This window comes from Hyla sarda, chromosome 1, assembly GCF_029499605.1.
Source record: "Hyla sarda isolate aHylSar1 chromosome 1, aHylSar1.hap1, whole genome shotgun sequence".
Taxonomy (NCBI): Eukaryota; Metazoa; Chordata; class Amphibia; order Anura; family Hylidae; genus Hyla; species Hyla sarda.
The window spans coordinates 440,067,619-440,084,718 of NC_079189.1; the positions used below are offsets into that span (position 1 = coordinate 440,067,619).

At 41.7% G+C, this 17,100-nt stretch overlaps 1 protein-coding gene across 5 annotated transcripts in view; it reads right to left on the reverse strand.

Annotated features, from left to right (window-relative positions):
• Positions 1–17,100, reverse strand: part of TXNRD2 (thioredoxin reductase 2) — a 131,875-nt gene that overhangs the window by 77,503 nt on the left and 37,272 nt on the right. For all 5 annotated transcript variants that reach the window (XM_056532412.1, XM_056532388.1, XM_056532393.1 and 2 more), the window contains 2 exons: positions 13,867–13,945; positions 3,466–3,528 (listed from right to left, as the gene is read on the reverse strand). In XM_056532412.1, coding sequence (XP_056388387.1) covers positions 3,466–3,528; positions 13,867–13,945 — 142 coding nt within the window. The remainder of the gene's footprint in view (positions 1–3,465; positions 3,529–13,866; positions 13,946–17,100) is intronic.

Consider the following 17,100-nt stretch of genomic DNA (forward strand, 5'->3'; position numbering starts at 1 on the left):
GCAGACTCCCTTTGAAAATGGAACAAACAAACAAAAAAAAAACAATGAAACTCTAGCCAGGAAGAGGACAAATATAATACAATGATTGTAGCATTTATAACTTTTTAACTCTATAAGTTTTTTTATCAAGAATGTCAATAGTGTACATTTTTTTTAATCACAACTGGATTTTTTAAATTGCCATTATGGGTCACAAAAGGCGTTTGGATAATTAATAATAATCACTGGCCTTGATTTACTAAGAGTGGAGTGTAGGTTTCTGTTACGCCGAGCGCTCCGGGTCCCCGCTCCTCCCCGGAGCGCTCGCTTCACTCCCTCCGTTGCAGCGCTCCGGTCACGTCCTCTGACCCGGGGCGCTGCGATCCTGCTGCCAGCCGGGATGCGATTCGCGATGCGGGTAGCGCCCGCTCGCGATGCGCACCCCGGCTCCCCTACCTGACTCGCTCCCCGTCTGTTCTGTCCCGGCGCGCGCGGCCCCGCTCCCTAGGGCGCGCGCGCGCCGGGTCTCTGCGATTTAAAGGGCCACTGCGCCGCTGATTGGCGCAGTGGTTCCAATTAGGGTTTTCACCTGTGCACTTCCCTATATTACCTCACTTCCCTTGCACTCCCTTGCCGGATCTTGTTGCCTTAGTGCCAGTGAAAGCGTTCCTTGTGTGTTCCTTGCCTGTGTTTCCAGACCTTCTGCCGTTGCCCCTGACTACGATCCTTGCTGCCTGCCCCGACCTTCTGCTACGTCCGACCTTGCTTCTGCCTACTCCCTTGTACCGCGCCTATCTTCAGCAGCCAGAGAGGTGAGCCGTTGCTAGTGGATACGACCTGGTCACTACCGCCGCAGCAAGACCATCCCGCTTTGCGGCGGGCTCTGGTGAAAACCAGTAGTGGCTTAGAACCGGTCCACTAGCACGGTCCACGCCAATCCCTCTCTGGCACAGAGGGTCCACTACCTGCCAGCCGGCATCGTGACAGTTTCTTTGTGGGTTTTAATTTTCTACAATTATTTTTCCATAGTATTTACTAAGCTTTCCCTACACTTTGCTTTTTTTTTTTTACACATGCTCTGATCTGTAGGGTTTTCCTCAGCTCAAATCCACTACATTTTCTGCGGAAACCTTAGTAAATATGGTGGGTTTTTGTGAAAGCGTCGGCAACACGCCCCTTTTCAGTGACCACGCCCCATTTTCTCGACAGCCATGCCCCTTTTTTGGGTTTTCTCAGTAAAATGGAGAGTTGGTCGGGTTTTTCATTTCCTGCGCGATGGGACAGAATCCTGGCACATAACCCGACAAAACATGTCAGGTTTCCAATAGTAAAGCAGGGTCATTATGTCTATGGCCTGTCCCTGAAATATCCGTTTAACCCCTTACTACTCAGGTTTAGTATCAAAAGTACTATCACACATTAGATGGAAGATAAATGATAAATCCCTTTGATAAAGCAGCCGGCAAAACAGGTGTCAGTGGTTTTGTGTGGTGTGGTCTGCACTGTGCGCTTTTACTTTGCTGATTATATTGGTTCTACACTGTTTTATTTTTCTGTTATGGGCCTTAGTCCGAGGACTGGATTATATGGTTAATATATGGATCACTGCTTGGATCTTTATGTATATCTACAGCACATGCCCTTTTGTAGACCATTCCACACAAACATCTGTTGTATGCCATGCATCACTGCCATTATATGTAGTTTTATCAATTGTTGTTTGTATTTCATAAATAAAATCATCATGATTTTATTTATCTTGCATCTAATGTGTGAGTATTTTTTTGAGCTATGTCTTGTGATTTGTGATCACGTATTGGGACAAATGTCACAGGTAGATAGGTACTGTGTATTGCCTTTACTACGCAGCACATGACAGCACTTTGCAGTAAGCTGGTCATTCCCATTAACCACCGTACGTAATATATTGTGAAGACAGTGCAGGCATTATGGGTGCCTGCTGTAGCTTCAGTTAACATTCTGCTGCAATGGCTAGGATCAGAGATAACATTGCTCCTACCAATTTAAACCCCTTACTTGAAGTGGTTTCACTAACAGAGGGAGTTTCTTCTGTGATAAAATTTGTATCCGCAAACAAAACCAAAAAAAATTTATAATTCCGTGGATTTTTATTGAGTTCAGTAAGGTATCGGCACAGAGGCAGGAACCTCAATATTTTTACTATGTATAATATTCTTTGTGGACACAAAAATGGAGTTAAACTCCTCTTATTATTAAATTAGCTTGGTATATGGATGAACTAACACCATGTGATTGATAAGACAACAGACACGATGATAGTTTTTTTTTTTTGACTATTGTTTAATATGTATATTTGCAGATGCAAAATAATGGAATGTTGCAGAATGTTGTAATCCTTTTTTTGTAGGACTAACAGTATTTTGTAGAGACCAGGTTCTGGAAGTCCTCCCTTTATCAAGTCAAAAGCATTTCTGAGTGTACTATACTATTTGCTAAAGGCTCTCTAGGTTGTTGTACACTGACAAAATGGGGTCATTAGACACTAATTTAAGGAAATCTGTCATTATTGTCAACCCCACTAACCAGTTGGTACTAGGGGTGTGAATCGCCAATAATTTAGCAATTCGATTCGAATCGCGATACCAGGGTGGCGATTCGATATATCGCAATATATCGCGATACTGTCATGTTGGGGATATATCACGATATATCGCGATGTTCCCTATTAAAAGCTTGGGAAAACTTATTCTAGCTGAGAAAGAATAAGATCCCGCGAGAGTTGTCCTGTGAGTGTGTACGTTCTCCTTCCTGTTTGTTCTGAGTCTGTAGTCTCGCGGTAGCAGCCTGCGAGTGGGACAGAGCTGATAGGTACACTGCCAACTAGTGGTCAGGAGTTTAAGTGTTATAAAAAAAATAAGACAGACAAATAGGACTGTGACTCAGTGAGTGAAATACAGTAAATGTTAATTATAATAATTTATAAAAAAAATCGATTCTCAGAATTTTAAAATCGATTCAGTATCGCAGAACAAAAAATCGCGATAATCTCGCGAATCGATTTTTTCTTACATCCCTAGTTGGTACAGGCTTGTAGTGTGGATGACACTGATGATGATGATAGTTCCCTATCCCTGATCCATGACCTCGTTCACCCATTATCCTCTTTTTTTGGGCCAGAGGCTTGGTGCTCGGGTGGCACTCCAGGAGCATGCTGAGGTCACAGCTGCTGCCTCCTCACTCAGCTCGGCTGCGAACAGGTTTGATGAAGCAGCAGCGGTGACGTCAGTGGGCTCCTGGGCATCAAGCCTGCCAACCAATGAAGGAAGATAATGGACAAACAGGGTCATGGATCGGGGATAGGTAAGTATCATTATCATCAGTGTCACCCACACTACACATCTGTAGCAACAGGTTAGTGTGGGTGACACTTCTGACAGATTCCCTTTAACCATAAGAGAAATATTATAATATACATAGAGAAAAACACACAGCAAGCTTTCTTACATGTGTAGGATATATTGGTCTTCCTCCTGTCGCCAGGACAATGATTTTTGCAGTCACTTTTGTCTGTTAAATACAAGAAAAAGAAGTCAACAGTCAGAACGCTTATCACAATAGACAAAATGTTTATACAAGCTATTGTTGCCTTATTGTGTCACCCGCCTCATGTAAGCCAATAAAAAATGCAAAAATATATACAATACATATATAACCCCTTAAGGAAAAGCCCATTTCGGCCTTGAGACCAATTTTCATTTTTGCGTTTTCTTTTTTCCCTTGTCTTCCAAGAGACATAATCCTTAAATTTTTTCACCTACAGACTCATATGAGGGCTTGTTTTTTGTGCGACCAATTGTTCTTTGTAATGACACCTTTTATTTTACAATAAAATTTACATTGTTTACCATGTGGGATCATGAACATTACATTGTAATAGTTTGGACAATTACGAACATGGCGATACCAAATATATTTATTAATTTTAGGGCGAGACTTAAAATAGGAAAAGTAGTGTATTTTTTTTTTTAGGGGAGAGGTTTTTATGTAATTTAAAAAAATATTTATTTTTTATTCTAGATTTTTTAACCCCTTAAGGACGCAGGACGTAAATGTACGTCCTGGCGAGGTGGTACTTAACGCACCAGGACGTACATTTACGTCCTGTGCATAACCGCGGGCATTGGAGCGATGCCCGTGTCATGCGCGGCTGATCCCGGCTGCTGATCGCAGCCAGGGACCCGCCGGCAATGGCTGACGCCCGCGATCTCGCGGGCGTCCGCCATTAACCCCTCAGGTGCCGGGATCAATACAGATCCCGGCATCTGCGGCAGTTCGCGATTTAAATGAACGATAGGATCGCCCGCAGCGCTGCTGCGGGGATCCGATCATTCAGAACGCCGGACGGAGGTCCCCTCTCCTTCCTCCGTCCGGCTCCCGGCGTCTCCTGCTCTGGTCTGTGATCGAGCAGACCAGAGCAGGAGATGACCGATAATACTGATCTGTTCTATGTCCTATACATAGAACAGATCAGTATTAGCAATCATGGTATTGCTATGAATAGTCCCCTATGGGGACTATTCAAGTGTAAAAATAAATGTAAAAAAATTTAAAAGTTAAAGTAAAAAAAAGTGAAAAATCCCCTCCCCCAATAAAAAAGTAAAACATCCGTTTTTTCCTATTTTACCCCCAAAAAGCGTAAAAAACATTTTTTATAGACATATTTGGTATCGCCGCGTGCGTAAATGTCCGAACTATTAAAATAAAATGTTAATGATCCCGTACGGTGAACGGCGTGAATGAAAAAAAGTCCCAAATTCCTACTTTTTTAATACATTTTATTAAAAAAAAAATTTATAAAAAATGTATTAAAAGTTTTTTATATGCAAATGTGGTATCAAAAAAAAGTACAGATCATGGCGCAAAAAATGAGCCCCCATACCGCCACTTATACGGAAAAATAAAAAAGTTAGAGGTCATCAAAATAAAGGGATTATAAACGTACTAATTTGGTTAAAAAGTTTGTGATTTTTTTTAAGCGCAACAATAATATAAAAATATATAATAATGGGTATCATTTTAATCGTATTGACCCTCAGAATAAAGAACACACGTCATTTTTACCATAAATTGTACGGCGTGAAAACAAAACCTTCCAAAATTAGCAAAATTGCGTTTTTCGTTTTAATTTCCCCACAAAAATAGTGTTTTTTGGTTGCGCCATACATTTTATGATATAATGAGTGATGTCATTACAAAGGACAACTGGTCGCGCAAAAAACAAGCCCTCATACTAGTCTGTGGATGAAAATATAAAAGAGTTATGATTTTTAGAAGGCGAGGAGGAAAAAATGAAAACGTAAAAATTAAATTGTCTGAGTCCTTAAGGCCAAAATGGGCTGAGTCCTTAAGGGGTTAAGTCCTTTTATATGCAATCATTAGATTGCATTTACTGTATAATGCTATGCCTATTGCATAGCATTATGCAGCAAGATCGGCAGTCCACTAATACTGCATGTGAATTGGTGATCCAATGGCAGGTGAGGTGACCCTCCACCGCCATTTTAGCCCATTGAACCCCCCCAACCACAATGCAGGGGTCCGATGAACCCACTGAGCTAGCCAGCATCTATAATTTAATGCTTTAGATGCAGTGATCAGCATTGATCACAGCTTCAAAAGGGTTAATGACAGGAAGCGGCGGGATTGCCACTCCCCATCATTAGTGGTAAGTGTTTAGTTACATAGCAGACACATATCGTTATGAAGCGAGAGCAGCTCCTGCATTCGCTTCAAAGTGACATTTACACCCTGGTGCATTAACAGAATAAATATACAGTGCCATGCAAAACCATATGTCCCCTTGGTGACTTTCCTGTTTTCTTGCATTACAACCTGGAATTAAAATGGATTTTAATCTGGATTTTTTAAAATTTACCAGACAAAATATCTGTTCAAAGTGTCATAGAGGCAGAAAAAGATGTATTGTACTCCGCCCCTAGACATCTTATTCCCTATCCAAAGGATAGGGGATAAGATGTCGGATCGCAGGGGTCCTGCCGTTGGGAAGCTCTGCGATCTCTCCTGCAGCACCTAGTGTCATCTGCTGCAGAGAGTAAACTTTGCTCCATGCCTGATGACGGGCGATACAGGGGTTGGAGTATCGTGATGTCACGGCCCCACCCCTTCATGACATCACGCCCCGCCCCCTCAATACAAGTCTATGGGAGGGGACATGGCGGCCATCTTCAATGCTCTTACTGAGGGAAGGAGGTAGTTGGCCAAGATCTTGCGATACATGGCCCCATCCATCCTCCCCTCAATACGATGCAGTAGTCCTGTCCCCTTAGAATGATGTTTCCACCTCCATGCTTCACAGTTGGGATGGTGTTCTTGAGGTTGTACTCCTTTCCTCCAAACACGGTGAGTGGAGTTTAGACTAAATAGCTAAATTTTTGTCTCATCGGACCACATGACCTTCTCCCATTCCTCCTCTGGACTTCAGATGGGCCTGGACATGCGCTGGCTTGAGCAGGGGGACCTTGGGTGCACTACAGGATTTTAATCCATGAAGGCCTATTGTGTTACTAATAGTTTTTTTTTTTTGGACCAGGTCCTGCCGTGTAGTTCTGGGATGATCCCTCACCTTCCTCATGATTATTGATGCAGCACGAGGCAAGGTCTTATGGAGTCCCAGACCGAGGGAGATTGACTGTCATCTTGAACTTCTTCCATTTTCTAATAATTGTTCCAACAGTTGTTGCCTTTCCACCAAGCTGTTTGCCTAATGTCCTGTAGCCCATCCCAGCCTTGTGCAGGTCTATAATTTTATCTATAAATTTTATCCCTAATGTCATTACATAGCTCTCTGGTCTTGCCCATTGTGGAGAGGTTTGAGTCTGTTTGATTGAGTGTGTGGACAGGTGTCTTTTATACAGGTAACAAAGTCAAACAGGTCCAGTTAATACAGGTAATGAGTGGAGAACAGGAGGGATTCTTATATTAAAAGAAAAAAAAAAAAAAAAGGTCTGCGAGAGCTGGAATTCTTACTGGTTGGTAGGTGATCAAATCCTTATGTCATGTAATAAAATGCTATTTAATTTTTTAAAAATCATACAATGTGGATTTTCCGGATTTTTTTTTACATTCAGTCTCTCACAGTTGCAGAGTACCTATGATAAAAATGATAAACCTCTACATCCTTTGTAAGGAGGAAAACCTGCAAAATTGGCTGTGTATCAAATACTTGTTCTGCCCACTGTATATATATTTTTATGTTAAAATGTGAAGATGAGGTAGAATAAGGGTCTTCATTAAAGAAAATGTTAGAATAACATCACATGTGCATAGTCTTTAAAAGGTGAAAAACAGAAACCCCTTTATAAACTTACAATTAGAAGGAGCGAAAGTGGTTAACCTACAAATCTGACAATTGCTTTCGGATGCAAAATATGGCATTATGTATATAAATATTATAACTGCTAGTATACTAATTGAGAAAGCAGGGCTTCCACCACAGAATGTAACCAGTTTATTTTAAAGGGGTACTCTTCCCCTAGACATCTTATCCCCCATAAAAAAGAGAGGGGCTAAGATGTCTGATTGCAGGGGTCTGGACCCCCCCTCGATCTTCAGGCCGGCACCGCAGTGTTCTGAACGCGGAAGCTTGGGGCTTCAAGTATATGGGAAGGAGTGTGAAAGCTGGTACACAGCCGTCAAGTCCCCTCCCATAGACATGAATGAAGGGGGCGTGGCATGACGTCAAGAACATGGAAGCCCCAAGCTTCTGTGTTCAGAACACCGCAGTGCCGGACCAGAAATCCCCGGGTGGGCCTGGCCTTTTGGCCCCCCCGCAATTTCATGGCCGGCACCGCGGTGTTCTGAACACAGATGTCTAGGGATGGATTACCCCTTTAAGGAGCCAGCCATTTTTTCTCCCAAAACATCCATTTGAGGGAGGGAGATTGATTCATCAGATCAAGTCCTGCAAAGTGGGAGCTTGAAGGGTAACTGGTTCCATAGGCACTTTGTTAGGCCCCATGGCCTTTTCTATAAGTATGTGTGCGGGTACTGTGCAGGTAAATTCAGGCTTGCTTCATCCTCCTCCCCTATGCAATATTTCCTGTACCACCCTGAGTTGCCAGCTAGCACCACCTCGTAAATGGTTAGACAGTGGGGTCTCAGAAGATCTTCTGCTATGCTGATGTGGTAGACGTATTTTCCAACTACCTCCTCTCCTTGGACCAGCTGATGTCTAAATTTGACTTCCTTCATCTGAGCGGCTTCATTACTTGCAGCTCCGCCACCACATGGTCTGTAAACTCAGTTCGACTCGTGTCTGTGCCGACTAATTTTGAACAATTATGTCGCCAGGGACCAATGGCCAACAGCCTTGTCTCTGACATCTACTCTGTCTTGAATTTCCCAATGGATGGTGGTGCTCCTTCTCACAAGTAAATGTGTGTTGGGAGGAAGTATTGAATGTCCAACTCTCCTTAGCGCAGTGGCAGATCATCTGGGAGAAGGCCTCGAAGGCTTCTATCTGCCCGTCGTACAAGGAAACTAATTTTAACCTGTTGATTTGCTGGTATCACACTCCTGAACTGCTGTATAAGCTAAATCCGACCATTTTCCTGCAATGCTGGCGCTACATGCGAGGGGTCGGATCCCCCTGATATCTTCTTGTCCTGCACCAGGCTCACTAATTAATGGTCTGAAGTCGAGCACTTGATATCTGAGGTCCTGAATACTGCTGTTCCTCTGGATCCTTTGGTCAATCTTTTACCCTTGTCCCGACGGTCCCTGGGCAAGAAACAGATAAAACTCCTTCACATTTGATTGAAAACTTCTGGAAAAGAGTGGCTCCTCTATCACGTCATGACCTCCTTACTCGCATACATGAGATTCGCTGCCTTGAGTCACTCACTGCCTCCCTAAATAATGCTATGCTGGTATATACCTCTGTGTGATAACCAACAACCTCCCTGAACCCCTGCTTTCCCCCCACCCCCCTCCTACCTCCTTCTGCCACATGTATACTTTCCTCCGTGCGTTCACGGGGGTGACTTGTTATGTTCTTCAGCTGATAGTAGCCTTAACCTCTTAAGGACCCTTGACGTACGCCATGACACCCTGGTACTTAAGGACCCATGACGTACGCGTACGTCATGGCGAATTCCGGTCCCCACCGAACGCCGGGCGGGGATCGGACCGGGATGCCTGCTGAAATCATTCAGCAGGCATCCCGTGCAAACGCCCAGGGGGGTCATCATACCCCCCATGTCAGCGATCGCAGAAAATAGCAAGTGAATTCACACTTGTGATTTGCTGCGATTCCGGTGATCCACCCCCAATCAACTCCTGTATCTATGGGGAGGTGGCGATTGGCTGGACTCCTGCTATTGGCTGGACGATCGTAGCTGCCGGAATAGCAGCCGGCAGGGGAGGGGTTAACAGCATCTTCCCGCAGCTCCCGCCGCTGGCTGAGTTCAGTCAGCGATCAGAGCTGCTGGAGGAAGCCAGGGACCCCCCCCCCTCTGCCGAGATCGGAGCCCTCACAGAAGAAAAGAAGCCCTCCATAGAGCAGGGAAATAATACAGCCCAGGGTAATTCCCCCCCCCCCCCCCCGACCCCCTAATAGGCCCCAAGGGTCGGCCGCAATTTTTCAGCGTGACCCAGGCCCTATTAAGGGTTCAGGGTGCTGCATTTGGCCCCCCATTTATTTTGGCCGCTGAACTCCCCCCCCCCCCCTCACCCCATACAGTTATAATTACACCAATCACACACACTCGCTTTTCACATCTCGCTTCATGAATATTTATCAAACACCTGTGGGGTGTTAAGGCACACTGTACCCCTTGTTATGTTCCTTGAGGGGTGTAGTTTCCAAAATAGTATGCCATGTGTTTTTTTTTTTTTGCTGTCCTGGCACCATAGGGGCTTCCTAAATGCGATATGCCCCCCCCCCCCCCCCCATTCAGCAAAATTTGCAAATGTGACTCCTTCTCTTCTGAGCATTGTAGTGCGCCCGCAGTGCACTTGACGTCCACACATGGGGTATTTTCATACTCGGAAGAGATGGTGTTACAAATTTTGGGGGCATTTTCTCCTATTACCCCTTGTAAAAATGTAAAATTTGGGGGAAACCAGCATTTTAGTTGAAAAAAATAATAATAATTTACACATCCAACTTTAACGAAAAGTTGTCAAACACCTGTGGGGTGTTAAGGCTCACTGTACTCCTTATTACGTTCCTTGAGGAGTGTAGTTTCCAAAATAGTATGCCATGTGTTTTTTTTTTTTTTTGCTGTCCTGGCACCATAGGGGATTCCTAAATGGAACATGCCCCCCGAAAACCTTTTCAGCAAAATTTGCTTTGCAAAATCCAAATGTGACTCCTTCTCTTCTGAGCATTGTAGTACACCAGCAGAGCACTTGACGTCCACACATGGGGTGTTTCCATACTCAGAAGAGATGGGGTTACAAATTTTGGGTGGCATTTTTTCCTATTACCCCTTGTAAAAATGTAAAATCTGGGGGAAAACCAGCATTTTAGTGAAATTTTTTTTTTTCCCATTTACACATCCGACTTTAACAAAAAGTTGTCAAACACTTGTGGGGTGTTAACGCTCACTGTACACTGTACGCTGTTCTAGCACCATAGGGGCTTCCGAAATGCGATATGCCCCCCCCCCAAAAACCATTTCAGCAAAATTTGCTTTCCAAAAGCCAAATGTGACTCCTTCTCTTCTGAGCATTATAGTTCACCCGCAGAGCATTTTACGTCCTAACATGGGGTATTTCCATACTTAGAAGGGATGGGGTTACAAATTTTGGGGGGCATTTTCTCCCATTACCTTTTGTTAAAATGGTAAATTTGGGGAAAAAACTGCACTTTAGTGAAAAAAATTTTTTTTTCCTTTTACACATCCGACTTTAACGAAAAGTCGTCAAACACTTGTGGGGTGTTATGGCACACTGTACCCCTTGTTACGTGCCTTGAGGGGTGTAGTTTCCAAAATAGTATGCCTTGTTGGTTTTTTTTTTTTGCTATTCTGGCACCATAGGGGCTTCCTAAATGTGACATGCCCCTCAAAAACCATTTCAGAAAAACTCCCTCTCCAAAATCCCATTGTCGCTCCTCTACTGCGTTCGCCGAACACTTCACATCCACATATGAGGTATTTCCTTACTCGAGAGAAATTGGGTTACAAATTTTGGGGCGCTCCTATTACCCCTTGTAAAAATTCAAAACCTGGGTTTACAAGAACATGAGAGTGTAAAAAATGAAGTTTTTGAATTTTCTCCTTCACTTTGCTGCTATTCCTGTGAAACACCTAAAGGGTTAACAAACTTTCTTAATGTCATTTTGAATATTTTGAGTGGTGCAGTTTTTATAATGGGGCATTTCTAATATGAAGGCCCTTCAAATCCACTTCAAAACTGAACTGGTCCCTGAAAAATTCAGATTTTTAAAATTTTGTGAAAAATTTGAAAATTGCTGCTGAACTTTGAAGCCCTTTGATGTCTTCCAAAAGTAAAAATTTGTCAACTTTATGATGCAAACATAAAGTAGTCATATTTTAAATGTGAATCAATATATAATTTATTTGGAATGTCTATTTTCCTTACAAGCAGAGAGCTTCAAAATTAGAAAAATGCAAAAAAAAAAAATCCTGAAATTTAGAATTTTTCACCAAGAAAAGATGCAAGTAAAATTTACCACTAACATAAAGTTGAATATGTCACCAGAGTTATTAATGCATAAAGTGATAGAGGTCCGATTTGAAGAAATATTTATGTTGTGTTACTAATGCTCCCAGAATTCCCAAACTCTAGGTAGGACAATGGAAGATAAAAGAATATCTCAGAGCATTCCACACATTTTGAGCATTTAGTCTAAATCTGCTAAAGTGTCATGTAAGCACTATGAAGTATATACAGCTGGGTCATATGTTGGGGATACCTATCCTGGTGTATCTAGGCCCAAATCTCCCTCCCAGACAGAATGTCTTTGTATCCCAGAGCAGGGCTGAAACCTGGTTGTACTAAAATCATTGTTATTGTTACTGTGGTTTCTGGCATTTGTGTTTGCAATATCTTTACCTTCTTTGGGGACTATTATGATCAATGTTTCAATGTCATAGCTGGCTTTATATGCCTTTAAGTATAATAATGTTTTAACGTTCCCGAATCATAAAGAGTTCAGTGATTCTGCATACACAGATGTTTTTTTTTTTTTTTACACTTTTATAAAATAAAAATGATGCTTGTTTGTTTTTTACTGTGCATGCCATACTATTACAGAAAGGGTTGTCAAGAAATAAAAGCATGGGAAATGTTTAGTTTGACTTGTTTTGAAGACTTTTTATATATGCTCCCATTCTCTACATATCTACTACATGGGATGTGTTAACATCAGCTGTTTTTCTGGTTTCCCCATTATGCCATTTGCAACAAACAGCTAATCTAACTCCTTTTTTTATTGGATGCACAGAATTATTTTCTTTGATGTTTGTTGATCCCTTACAGGTTCTGAATTGTATACTGTTTATTTTTCAATAAACTTTGATTATTAAAAGCATGGGAAGTGTCACTGCCAACCATGACCCCAATACAGGATCCTGACCAACATAGATATTTACGCACAGGTATTTTCATCTGAGACATTTATGGCATATTGACAGTGAATGCAATTTAAGCACTTTAATTTTTCCTCCGCCCCTTCTAAAAATCATAACTCTTTCTATTTTCCACCTACAGACCCATAAGAGGGCTTGATTTTTGCACAACCAATCCTACTTTGTAATGACATCGATAATTTCAACACAAAATTTATGGCGAAACAAAAAAGAAATATTTGTTGGGCAAAATTGAAAAAAATTGAAAAAAACAACATAATTTTGTAAATTTTGGGGGACTTTCAATTCCACGCAGTGCACTTTTCAGTAAAAATGACACCCCATATTTATTCTGTGAGTCCATACGATTAAAATGATCCCCAAATTATATAGGTTTGATTTTTGTTTTACTTTAAAAAAAATTAACCTTTTGTACGAAAATTTGCCTGTTTCAAAATGTCCCCTTCAAACCCCTATAACTTTTTTATTTTTCCGTATACAGGGATGTGTGAGGGCTCATTTTTTGTGCTGCGACCTGTAGCTTTTCTCGGTACCATTTTTGTTTTGACGGGACTTTTTGATCACTTTTCATAAATGTTTTTAGAGTACACAAAGTGATCAAAAATATGCAATTCTGGACTTTGGTATTTTTTCACGCACTGACCGTGCGGTTAAAGTAGCATTACATTTTTTCCACATATGTTTGTTTATTTTTGTTTACATATTTTTTCTTTTTTTTTTTATATTGAAACTTTTATTACGGAAGGTGTTAAATCACTTTTATAAAAAAAAAATTCTATATACACAGTTTTATAGTCTTATATAGTCTTCAGATTGCATACACTGTTCAATGCTTTGCCACAGCATAGCATTGATCAGTGTTATTGATACTCTGCTTCTCCAGCCTGCATTGGCTGACTGGACCATCAGATCATCGATTGGACGGCGAGGAGGCAGGTAAGGGTCCTCCCACCACCCTCTCAGTTAATCGAGACACCGCGGTTTCAGCATGGTGGTCCAGATCAACACCACTGAGCAGCCAGGACTTGTTTTTTAACCAGCGTACAGTGGGCAAAGTTCTAAAAAATTTTTTTTACCTGCATTGCTCCTGGCATTATTACTGCAATGTGTGTTACATTGGGCATGCTAATGTGGCACTGTTGTGGTTGCCTCTCTTTTTGTTGTATCATGTTTTATTGAAAATTGCAAAAATAAAATCTTTATAAAAAAAAAAAAAATGTATAACATTCTGATCTGAGTATTGCACTCTGTACTAAGAGAAACAAACCTCCTTCCCAGTGTTTGCTACTGCATGCACAGTGTGTTCATCCACAAAACTGGCCTTCAGGTTAAAATACTTTACTTTCCTGTTAAAAAAAAAAAAAAGCAGAAGAGTACATATTAGAAGGGAAAAATCACATTATTACGGATCATTCAGGGAAAGAAGCTAGAGAATATAACAATTATAAAGCATTCAATAGCACATAATGTTAACTACAAGCAATGTAACATGAGAGGTCATCTGAAAAAATAAATGGTAGATACATATGAAACAGTGAAGTCGGGTACAGTTAATACTTTAATGGGGATTTCTGATGTGTACTATTAATTGCATATGGATAATGGGATGTCATTGATGACTGTGGTAGAAATCCAACAAGTAGTAATAAAGCACAGTTCTAATTCTATAGTTTTCAATGTCTACCAGAATTTCTCTGACGTTAAACCCTCAAGACCATTTATTGGGCACCTATTAAGAGGTACTCCCAAGAACGATGATGCTGCTGCACTGCTTTAGTATGGAGGCCCCTTCCCTTTTTATTTCTGCACAGCTGCACTTCCACCTGACTATGCAGAAATAGGCAACTGGCTCCTCTCACTTAACCGGTGCTATTCTGAAATCCACCTGCACAGTGGGTAGCCAGATGCCACTGTGCAGGAAATGACTGAAGAGGCTACAGTGGTGAATAAGTGCTGCAGCACCTTCTTAGGACCATTCTGAGGATGAGTGGGAGTCTTATAAAGTGATGGGGCATCCTGCCAAGAAGCCATTTCATTATAATATGGGAATAACCATTTAAATGTATGTCTCTTTAAGCCATTTTACTATTTTATTTTCCTATTCAGTGTTGGCGTGCTGTGAAAGATCCTCTTTAATAAAAGCTATCCTGAGTCACAAACCAATATTACATGCCATGGGATTATATGCACTTGGCCTGTCTATCACTAGAAATCTGATGTGATTTTTGACCAACACTCAACTAAATCCACGACAAGTTAAGCAAATGTTAGGAAAATGGAAATCAAAATAGATAATAACAAATTCTTCAACATTTTTATTGTCTCTTGTTTATCTGCACAGCTATATGGCGCCACAGAAACTGTGGCAGAATACTATTCTGAGCTGAGTATTGTATATAGCACAGTCAAGCCTTAACCCCTTAAGGACCAGGGGTTTTTCCCTTTTGAACTTAAATTTGTTCCTCCTTACCTTTAAAAAATCATAACCCTTTCAATTTGGTACCTAAAAATCCATATGATGGCTTATTTTTGCGCCACCAAATAGGTTTGATTTTGTCGTATCATAACTAAATGCCGGAAAATGTATATGTTTAAAATTGTCATCTTCTGACCCCTATAACTTTTTATTTTTCCGCGTACGGGGTGGTATGAGGGCTAATTTTTTGTGCCGTGATCTGAAGTTTTTAGCGGTACCATTTTTGTATTGATCGGACTTTATGATCGCTTTTTATTCATTTTTTCATGCTATAAAAAGTGACCAAAAATACGCTATTTTGGACTTTATAATTCGGACATTTCCGCACGCGGCGATACCAAATATGATTATTTTTATTTACACTTTTTTTTTTTAAATGGGAAAAGGGGGATATTCAAACTTTTATTAGGGAAGGGGTTAAATGATCTTCATTCACTTTTTTTTTGCAATGTTATAGCTCCCATAGGGAGCTATAACACTGCACACACTGATCTTTTACATTGATCAATGGTTTCTCATAGGAAACCATTGATCAATGATTCTGCCGCTTGACTGCTCATGCCTGGATCTCAGTACTAGGAAAGCTGAGTGATTCATGTGAGAAATATAATTGCAGCCATATTTTTTTCACCCAGCTTTTCCTAGACTTGAAAACAGCAAACATTGCCTAAATATATGTTATCACATATTTAGGCAAACTTTGCTGTTCCGAAGACAGTCTAGGAAAGCTGGGTGAAAAAAATATGGCTGCAATTATATATTTCTCACAGGAATCATCATTCACTCACTGAATGATGATTCCTACTAGGAAAGCTGAGTGATGATGATTCATTCCTGTGAGAAATACCATTGCAGGCGGGTGGGCGGCCATAGATTAAACTGGAGCAGCAGGAGCTACCTTGCAGGTGACCATCTTGGTGAAGGGCTCTCTTCCAACTGCGACACAGCTCCTCTTTGACGGGCAAATAGAGCTACGCTGCAGTACGTAGCTGCACACAGGCACGTCGCTCATCCCCCAGAATTCATTATTTTCTTAAAAGGAAAGTAATGAATTAATACGTGCAGGCCGCAGGCATCAGTGGGGCCTGCCGAAGGAGTCAGGTATTATTTAAAATTTTCTTACCGGAGTGACACACACAGTAGTAGTAGCGGCGGCGGGCGAGCGGGGGCGGGGGGGCGTGAGGATAAAGCCATTATCGGTCCCCCAGCCTGAATTCTTGGGGGGGGGGTCCATCCCCCCAGTCCCCCCCGGTTCCTGCGCCCCTGCCTTTGACTCCCATGTTAAAAAAAAAAACATACGTTTCAATACGGGTCTTCACCCGGACCAAAAACCATGGTAGGCTACGGTTTTGGGTACGGGAAAAAAAACTGACAAAACCGTACAAGATGCAAAAAGTACACAACCTGATGCATCTTTTAGCATACGGTTTTCAATGTAGAGTCAATGCATACGGTTTTCAATACGGTTCCGTACAGTTTTCAAATTGAAAACATATACGGGAACGGTATTGCTAAAACGTAGTGTGAACCCAGCCTAAGACAGATTTTTATACAATAAAGCTTTTTAGTAAGGGTGTGTTCACACGGCCGTTTGCCCCCGTTTAGTTTAAAAAAAAAAACGGATAGATACGGCTGATCAAACGGGTATCCGTTTTGAACAGTTTGTAACCGTTTTTAATCCGTTTTAAATCAGCCATCTACAGACTCCCGCAGCCAGGACTAGTACTACTCCCATCATGAAAAAGACTTGTTTCCATGGTGGAAGTAGTAGTTCCTGACTGCAGGAGTCTGCTAGCGGCTGGGGAGGCTACATTAGTGCTTTTACTACTACCCCCATAATGGAACAGACTCTGTTCCATGATGGGAGTAGTAGTACAGGGGCTGAGGGATCGATCGCACCGCGTCTCACTTCTGAGACCCAATCCGATCAGAAGTTATTAAGCAGGGGAGCGGGCGGCATGGTCCGCAACCCTGCGGTCACCGATGTATTTTACTTTCATTTTTTAATTTCCCGCGGGGAGCTCT